Below are 9,587 nucleotides of genomic sequence, written 5' to 3'. Positions count from 1 at the left end.
CCAGCTATAAAATAAGTCCAGGGGATATAATGTACAGTATGGGGATTATAGTTAATAGTACCGTATTGCATATTTGAAAGTTGCTAAGAGGGTAGATCTTAAAAGTTCTCATCACACACACAAAAAAAGTTTTTTGTAACTATGTGTGCTGACAGATGTTAACTAGACTTATTGTGGTGATCATTTCATAATATATACGAATATCAAATCATGTTGCACAGTTGAAACTAATATAATGTTGTATGTTAATTATATTTCAATTAAAAAAAAAAAGAAAAAGAAAATGGCCAACACAGTGGGGCAGGAATACATTTCCAGTGTCATTCATTCCTGGCAAGAGTCACGTGCTGAGACCTGGTGGAAGGCAAAGACTCCACCTGCCATAGGCACAGGTTAAAAGTAATGATGTTCCTTCATCGCAGGTCTAAGAAAGGACTTGCGGTAATTTGGGGTATTTGAGTTATGGTACCAGGCTCCGTCTTAAGGTTGGGGAGGTTTGTTCTGGCCGAGGTCAGCTGTGTGTTTGTTCTCTCCGCCTGTACTGGAAGCTGTTGCAACACGCAGCCTCCCCGGCCCCCTCCCTCCTCATCGCAACGGCTAATGCTTCACTAGCCTTTGCAGAAGAGTTGGCTTCTCAGGAGAAGGGTTGAGCTGGGCCAGAAAGGAGGAGCTTAGACCTGTGTGCAAAACCTGGGAACCTGACTAAACATTAGTCCGGGGCCAGGATGAGGACAAAGAGACTGGAAAGTCATCCCGCCCCCCTGGTAAGAAAGCCCCGTGATCAGCTCCAGCCACTGGCGGTCCTGCCATCCTCGGAGCTTAAATAAAGGGACAATTGGAGCCGAGATGTCACAGTTCTGACCCTTCAGGCTTGGACCACCGGGCACCCCTGACACCATGAGTTGGTCCTCGCACCCCCGGAGTTTAATCCTCTGCTTCTACACTCTTTCATTGCTCTCTTCAACATGCCTGGCAGTAAGTGTGATGTTTACAAAACGTATTTGTTTTAAACGGAAAGCTTAAAAATAAGAAAATATATGATAAACTAGTGAAATGTCTGTATTTTCCTCCTCTAGTATATTGCTACCCGAGACAACTGCTGCATCTTAGATGAAAGATTTGTAAGTAGTTTTTATGTTTCTCGCTGTGTTTGCACTGGATGTGGGCAGAGAAATAAAAGAAATTCTCTCTCAAATACCATTTGGCAGTTCAGACTTTTTTTTTAAAACGTAGTCTAGGTTTTACCTATTTTGATTAGTAGATCTTATGTAGCTTTTTATCAGGATTTTTAATCACTCTATTATTGTATTTTCAGGGTAGTTATTGCCCAACTACCTGTGGAATTGCAGATTTCCTGTCTACTTACCAAACCAGTGTAGACAAGGATCTACAGAATTTGGAAGGAATCTTACGTCAAGTTGAGAACAAGACATCAGAAGCCAGAGAGTTGGTCAAAGCAATCCAGATCAGCTACCGCTCTGATGGACCAGCAAAGCCAAGTGAGAATCTAACCACCACTGACTGAGAACTTCATCTGTGAAGTTCTTTTGCTGTTATTTCAGTGGTTCTGTTTGTTTACGTATTTTTATGTCTCTGATCCCATGTTACAGATGGGATAGAGAGTGCTACCAAGATTTCCAAGAAAATGTTGGAAGAAATTATGAAATACGAAACATTGATTTCAACACATGAATCAACAGTTCGGTAAGAATTTTTTGTTTCAATTTGCTCTCCAAACACTGAGCTAGTGTTTACTCAATATTCCAAGCTTCAGTAGAAGAAATCTTTTTATTTTTTTCTACTTGTAATATCTAATTGACATGATGCCTGACCATCTTGAACACAGTGGAGATAGGAGTATTTAGGCAATATGAGTTGTATTGGATTGTAATTGCTTTTTAATAATGATGTGGAAAAAAATTAATCATGTGGGAGAAAGATGTTTTAGGTGTCTTCAAATGCTTTATGACCGTATTTACCAAAATGTTTCCCCTCACCCCCATTTGTCTTACAAGGTAAATTCAAACTGATGGGAATATGGGTGTTGAAAATAAAATTCTTTTTATAAGAATGTCAACAAATGTGTGGTGAGGAATTTGTAAGCAGAGACATAGGAAGGATCTTGGCTGCAAAAGTAAATTATATTGAAGGCAGAACAGAAAAAATGTGTTTTAAGAGATAAGTGTAACAAACATTGTAAAGCTACCTGTTGATCATGGAACCTGCAATTACGTATTCTCCTCCCTTCTCTTGAAAGTAAAATGTCTCTGTTAACAACTTCCCAGGGACTCGTAGACTTTCTGAACATAGGGTCTCAGATACAGTTTTAGTTTCTTCCTCAATTTTTTTCCTAAATTGTTCTCAAAGTAGTATAAGAAATTGAGATAAATGGTGGCTGAGGAAAAGTGGCCCAGGAGGGACTTATCCTCTTTTTGATATCAGAGAGCTATTATTATTATTGTTATTGTGATATTATTAGCATTATGATTTACATTATTATTGCCCATCATTGAAGTTGAAGGAGACTACAGTGCAGAAATTTTCGAAGGCTCAGTAGAGAAAAACGTAGTCAAATAGTTTGTCTATCCTGTACCTCAAAGAAAGAGATGACAGTCTATGCACTGTAGATAGTTTTCTATCATTTCTGAATATGTACAAGCAACGCTCTGAGAAACAACAAAAGCAGGATTTTTCACTTCCCCCAGCCTTTTTCTGAAGCTATATAAATAGAAACATTAAGAAGAAAGGGAAAATGTCTGTTATTTTATTTTAGGTAAGGTAGTGCCCCAGATACTTTTCCTATGTAAGTTATAAGATTGAAGTCCACAAACAGATCCTCAGTAAATCCACAAGTGAAAAGGAATAATGCTTCAGCATATGTGAATTTTGGAACAGGGCCTTTCCTTCCCTAATAATATTGTCCCAAGAATAATCACCAGATGGTCTTCCTATTAATCAGGCTCATCACTTGTGTACATCATTATCTGCTGCCCTTTATGCAAAAGATAAAATTCAGAAAGGCCACTTAACAATGATACTGTTTATTGGCAAGGACCTTGTTATTTTCTTTTCCAAAAAGCTTAGAATTTTAATTCACCTCAATTTATTTATTAACAGCATTTTACACTTTTTCCAAGAATGGAGTAATTTATCAGGAAATAATTCTTGAGGAAATAAGGTGGTATTTTTAAAAGAATATACAAAACTATTCCTCTAAAAGGAATACTCTGTTATCTTATTATTTTGCTTGTAGATTTTTGCAGGAAATATATAATTCAAATAATCAAAAAATCATTAACCTGAAACAGAAAGTGGTCCAGCTGGAAGCAAAGTGTCAGGAACCTTGTCAAGATACAGTGAAAATACATGATACAACTGGGAAAGGTAAGTGAAAGTTTTATATTGGGATTAAGTTCATCAAAGCAAATATAAAAAGTAAAGGAGATTGTATGTATTGGAATGTATACAAATACATTGGAAAATGTCTAGCTATTAAATCTAAACAGTCTGCTTAGACTTTTCTTGAGTGGCTGAAAAAAATACTTTGAAAGGAATAATCATGTGAGAAGTAAGAAAATACTTCTCAGGAAATGAATAGTTTACGACATGTTAAAAATTTCATTTTCAAGACTGGAACAGTCTTACCTGGATTTCAAATCATCACAATAATTTCTTCTTTTTCAGATTGTCAAGACATTGCCAATAAGGGGGCCAGAGAGAGTGGCCTTTACTTTATCAAACCTCTGAAAGCTAAGCAGCAGTTCTTAGTCTACTGTGAAATTGATGGGTCTGGAAATGGATGGACTGTGTTTCAGAAGGTATTTTTTCCCACATCGTGTGTATTTAATAGACACCTAATTGTTCTGCTATATGCCTGATACGTTTCCAAGCACCTTGTGAACATTAACTCAATTAACACTCACAACTTCCCTTTGTGGTAGTTTTTGCCTTCTTATCCCTATTTACAGAGGAGGAAACAGGCACAAGAGGCTGAGTATCAATAACTTGCCCAAAGTCACATAACTAATAAGTAACAGAGAAAGGATATAGTCTGGTTTCAGTCTGTGCTGTGACTCTCTACTATGCTGGCCCTGCTGTTGTAGATTCATGATGGCACATAATCACAATATCATAGTGACAAAGAACTCGAAGAGACCTCTCTTGACAGGTACATCAAGACCTAGGGCTGCCCATCACAAGAAGATGATGTCACCCAGAGGATACACTTAGGCTGTTCCTAGACCAGGACCCTCTATTGCCTTTGCCAGCCCCAGGCACCCACTGCAAATCCTCTTGCATTCTGTTTATCTTTGACCACTGTTACAACTAATCCTGAAGGGGCCACTCAGAGCCAGTGAGTGATGGGAGCTCTGGCTGGTAGACACAGATTGAGCAATAGGTTGACCTTTCTACCATCAGTACAAGAATCAGCAACATCAAGCTGGTGTTCTGGAGTCTTCTAGGGGTCTTTTTAAAACTACTACTAGTTTATAATTTATCATGTGCCAGTTGCTCTTTTAAGTACTTTTACATTCTCTGGTGTAATCCCTGCAACAACCCTAAGAAGTAAGCATCATTATTCCTACTTGATAGGTGAGAAAACTGAAGCAGCTAGCCCAGGGTCACTTAGTAAATGATGAAATCATATCCTCCATATTTTGTACAAAATGTTTATAATTTTTTTTATGTGCACTGATAATCCACTCTCTCCTTTTGCCCGTGCAATTGTGTAATTAGAGGCTTGATGGCAGTGTGGATTTCAAGAAAAACTGGATTCAATATAAAGAAGGGTTTGGACATCTGTCTCCTACTGGAAACACAGAATTTTGGCTGGGAAATGAGAAGATTCATTTGATAAGCACACAGTCTACCATCCCATATGTATTAAGAGTGCAGTTGGAGGACTGGAATGGCAGAACCAGGTACTATTAGAAAGGACTTTTAACTTTTTGCCATAGAGACAGTCTGGAGTATGCACTTTCCAGCTCTCAACAGAACAGTGAGGAAGACAGTCTGACAGATGTGAAGAGAACATCCAACTATGTTCCCCAGAAGTCAGTTTGGTTCTTGGGCAGTCCAAGATGCTAGGTCTTATTTAGGCAGGATCTAAGTGTTCTGGTACAATCCACTTACCCTGGAACCATACAAAATAATAGCTAGTATTTCCTGAGCATTTAATATGTACCATAAATTGAACATGAAATTATAATTTAATCTAATCCAAATAACTGTTTCATGAGGCAAGAACTACTATTAATCCCATTTTACAGATTAACATTTCCACGGTCGCATCGCTGGTATATGGTAAAGGTTGGATTTAAACTCAGGTAGTTTAACTCTACAACCCATCCTCTTAGTGATTATCCTTGTTGAAGAGTGAATCTAGCTTCTTCAGATTTCCCAGTGCTTTAATGACCATTCAGTCAGTCAAATCCAACAGCTACTTTAAAATGAAACCAGCTGGCTTCTTTGGTGTGCTAGAGCTGTCTGGGCACTTTGAGTGTTGTATGCCTAATTAAAATTCAAAACAATATCCAACCCTCTTGTTATGTCTATGGCATGATGAAATATAGTCTGTGCCCAAATACGTATTTTTACTTTTTAAAGTTTTTAACCAGAAAGTGTAATACCATAGTCAATAGACCTCCTATGAGAACATCTCCTATATCCCAAGTCCTAGAGATCAGGGAAGCTAAATGTTTTCTGGAAATCTCTGTTCATGCACCAAAGCCCATTCTTCCCTGCACTCCATAGATTTCTGGCCCTCATTCACAACTTTTTTCCAGGGGAGAATCTCTCTCTGATCCTATAGCTCATGTTTTGTGGGCCATACAGGGAACTTCTTTTATGTGATGCTTGAGGAAACCCTCCTTCTTGTCACTGCCACACTGCCTTGGGAAAGAAAAACCCCTTTAGGACTTCACACTTTAGATGGTATGAGTGGCTAATGGAACTGTAGCTCCTTCAGGTTTGCTGCATTGTTTGTTACTCACTGTCAGAAAGTTAATGTGGTTTATGAGAACTGTGTGTACATGCTACATACTGAGATAAAAGTGGAAAATATGAAATTAGTCAGGTTCATCCACATATCTGGGTTGGATATTAGGATCCTATAGGCAAAAAGCATTCAGATGGCTGAAATTTTTAGTCTTCCTGGGACTAGAAGCCTTCCTTGAAGGCTTCTAGACCCATCCTGAGTGGTGCTAGTTCCCACATCCATTTTCCCTTGCCAGATTTGCAGAAAATTTTATTTAATGAGCACATTTCAGATGAAGAAGCAAAGTTAGAGATTCCAAACAATTGTCCTCTGAAAGAGAGAACTTCTGAGATGCCTTCTGAGGCTCAGGGTCTAAGGTCTTTATTCCCTTCTTTGTAGTACTGCAGACTATGCTACATTCAGGGTGACAGGTGAAAGCGACAAATACCGCATGACATATGCCTACTTCATTGGTGGAGATGCTGGAGATGCGTTTGATGGCTACGATTTTGGCGAGGATACTAGTGACAAGTTTTTCACATCCCACAATGGCATGCAGTTCAGTACCTGGGACAATGACAATGATAAGTTTGAAGGCAACTGTGCTGAACAGGATGGATCTGGTTGGTGGATGAACAAATGTCATGCTGGCCACCTGAATGGAATTTATTACCAAGGTATGGCTTTCTTCCTTAGATGCATGAATTTGTGCATAGTCTATATTTTTATAAAAGGTAATAAATAAATATAAGGAAATGAATAAAGATATTGAGAGCTTATTATATAGTTCTTTATTTTAAACCAGAATTGAATAGTGCTAGCTTATACCTGAAATTGGTCCTTCTACAAGAAATCCAACTGCTGCAAACTATGCAGTGGTATTCATCGTGCCTCCATCAGAGTTAATACTTTGGGTTATGGTGTCTCCTCTAGGCTTACCATATATATGATCTGGATGGACTAACATTACCATGTTTATGCTTGTTAACACAGTATCCTGGTTCAGCTTCCCATGAGCTATGTGTCAGATAGATCCAGTAAGCAGTGAGTAGGTGTCTGGAGGAATTAAGCAAAGAGCAGGGATGTATTGATGAGGTCAGATGTCCATGAAAGCTTAAGAGGAGAGGAGTCCAGCCTGAAGAGTGTAGACACTTATTTTAGGACAAGAGGAGGGTAAGCTATAGTTTGCTCTAAGACTGGAGTAGTTCTGAGCATTGGTTTTACTTACTGACAAACTATTGTAACTACCCAACAGGTATGCATGGGGAAACCCTCATCCATTAAAATGAGCAATCTTCCCTCCTTAGGGCACTGTTCTAGCCAAGAGATGACTTGGAATCCTCTTAAAAACTACTTAAACTTACCTTTTGGTTTTCACAATGTTTTTTTTTTTGAAACCTAACTTAGCTTTGCACCAACAAACCATGTGACTAGAAGAAGCTCTCAGGGAAGCTGCCTGATCCATATGATCCAGAGTAGCCATGTTGATATCTTGTGGTACCCTCCAGTACTAGACCCCGACAATCCCTTACAAAATCACATGAAATTTAGTGTCCAGGAACGAGGTGAGGGCACTTCAGCCTAGCCTCCACTTTATAATGGAGATGTAAAATAACATTCCAGAACCGCTTTCTAGAGCTCCTCGTATTTTCCAGTAAAATTGTGTTTTTCAGATGACCTGAGATCATCTGATGAGGAATTATGACCTGTTTTCAGAAAGTTGGTCCATAATAACTGAATCCAGGATGGCTAAACTTAGGGAGAGAGACCAATTGGGGAAATTTGGGGTTCTAAGCCTGTTAGCAGTGAATACATTTAAAGTATGGATGTGACCAGAAAGCACAACACAGCTGTAAGAGTTTGTTTAATAATAAGTTTATGTCAATTGTAAATGGAGAATTTAGGAGTCTTTAAGGATATTTTCAGTTAGTAGATAACACTGTAAAATCTGATGTATATGACAATGGACTTCATAATAGACAGTTCTTTATAGACTTTCTGAGGGGAAGAGATTCAAGAGCAGTGATATGTGCATCTACAATTTGTTTTAGGTGGCACTTACTCAAAAACATCTACTCCTAATGGTTATGATAATGGCATTATTTGGGCCACTTGGAAATCCCGGTGGTATTCAATGAAGAAAACCACCATGAAATTAATCCCATATAACAGAATCGCCATTGGAGAAGGACAGCAACACCACCTTGGGGGAGCCAAACAGGTCAGACCAGAACACCATGTTGAAATAGAATATGACTAAGTCATTTTACCCTGAGGATTAGCTGTTCACTTCTATTAACCCACAAAGTTTCAGAAACTTTTATGAAATTTTCTTCCCATTTTCTCTTACTGTATTTATTAATTTTAAGTCTCTTATTAAGAATAGTTAGCCTTGAATGGCAATTAAAACTCACTTTGGACTGTATTCCCAAATTACTGAATGCAGAATTATTTAAAATTTGTTTATTTAATGAGATAATAATATTTTAGCTTATTTCCTAAATATGTAATAAAATCATTGTGATAGTTTGCATTTTAATGATCACACGTCATTGTGTCTTGGTGATTTTTTAAATTATTTCTTAAATATTTTAGTATATACTAATATAATAGGAGCAAACTCTAGCATTTCAAATGACTAAATATTTTTTCCATATTTATTACCCCTAAATCATTCATATTTAATTATTCTTTTAAATGGATATAATTATATCTTTTTAATATATTTTTTGCTTTGGTCATAGGCTGGAGACGTATAAAAGACCATTTCAAAAGTGATTTACTTATGAAATGACTCTATCTAAAAAGAAAAATATAATATTTTTCCTATGGGACAATGGACTTGCAAAGCCTCACTTCATTTTAAGAGTAAAAAGAACCCATGTTGAAAACTCCACTAACAGTTTTATGCTGGTTGTAATTTATCTACACACCATTTCAATAAACATTTTGTTTCCTAAGACTAGATACATGGTACATTTTATTGACCATTAAAAACCATCACTTTCCTTCAATTTAATAATTACAGTTGGACAATCATCAGTAGTTGCTCAGTGTTCACTTTATGCTAAACATTGTACCTGACTCTTGGGAAGTTATGAAGGAAATAGAAATCATGGCTTTTGCCCTCCAGGGGTTATAAGACAAATACAGAAAAATACAGTAACCCAAAATGACAAAATTTGATATAAAAATATAAATACATGTCACAATCACATAACTCAGGTTCATAGTACCCCAGTGCAGCTGGAGACATTAGGCTGTTTGGGGATTCTCCCAGTAAATCCTTTTAGCTCCGGGCTCCTGTGGCCATATGTGGGCACTTGGAGAGGATTACAACTCAGAACAGAGAGCTCCAGGGAACAATCTGCTCAGCCCCTCACTGCTGAACAAGTTGAGCAGAATGAAGCCATTATTGCAGTAGCCAGAGATCAGGAATCGCCAACTTTCTGTAAGGAATAGCTGCATTTACATTAGTTGGCATAAAGTTGAACATGAAAAGTAATTGACTAATCTTATGGGGTCGTGGGGGGAGATCTGGTTGTTCTGAAGTCCTGAGCATTGGCTTTGGATTCTCTTCCTTTTCACAATTTCTTTCCTCTTTCGCTTC

General features: G+C 37.8%; 1 protein-coding gene across 2 annotated transcripts; it reads left to right on the top strand.

The window, feature by feature from the left end:
- The first annotated feature begins 821 nt into the window (after nucleotides 1–821).
- FGG (fibrinogen gamma chain) lies at nucleotides 822–8,942 on the top strand. Of its 2 annotated transcripts, XM_028165072.2 has the most exons (10): nucleotides 823–975; nucleotides 1,077–1,121; nucleotides 1,316–1,499; nucleotides 1,611–1,704; nucleotides 3,254–3,384; nucleotides 3,685–3,818; nucleotides 4,738–4,922; nucleotides 6,377–6,654; nucleotides 8,029–8,198; nucleotides 8,722–8,942. In XM_028165072.2, the coding sequence occupies exons 1-10, from the start codon at nucleotides 898–900 to the stop codon at nucleotides 8,734–8,736; spliced, it is 1,314 nt and encodes a 437-aa protein (XP_028020873.2). In that variant the 5' UTR covers nucleotides 823–897; the 3' UTR covers nucleotides 8,737–8,942. The 2 variants fall into 2 exon arrangements, with proteins under 2 accessions (XP_007176781.3, XP_028020873.2); XM_007176719.3 differs by lacking the exon at nucleotides 8,722–8,942 and having other exon boundaries at nucleotides 822–975; nucleotides 8,029–8,524.
- The last annotated feature ends 645 nt before the right edge of the window (nucleotides 8,943–9,587 follow it).

This window comes from Balaenoptera acutorostrata, chromosome 5 (assembly GCF_949987535.1).
Source record: "Balaenoptera acutorostrata chromosome 5, mBalAcu1.1, whole genome shotgun sequence".
Classification (NCBI taxonomy): Eukaryota; Metazoa; Chordata; class Mammalia; order Artiodactyla; family Balaenopteridae; genus Balaenoptera; species Balaenoptera acutorostrata.
This window is presented reverse-complemented; position numbering and strand designations above follow the sequence as displayed.

Bases quoted from the DNA above. Each gene is read 5' to 3' on its own strand.
- FGG (XM_007176719.3), top strand. From the start codon at position 898: ATGAGTTGGTCCTCGCACCCCCGGAGTTTAATCCTCTGCTTCTACACT. The intron at 3,385-3,684 runs GTAAGTGAAAGT...CTTCTTTTTCAG, and splicing joins ACATGATACAACTGGGAAAG to ATTGTCAAGACATTGCCAAT. The intron at 3,819-4,737 runs GTATTTTTTCCC...TTGTGTAATTAG, and splicing joins GATGGACTGTGTTTCAGAAG to AGGCTTGATGGCAGTGTGGA.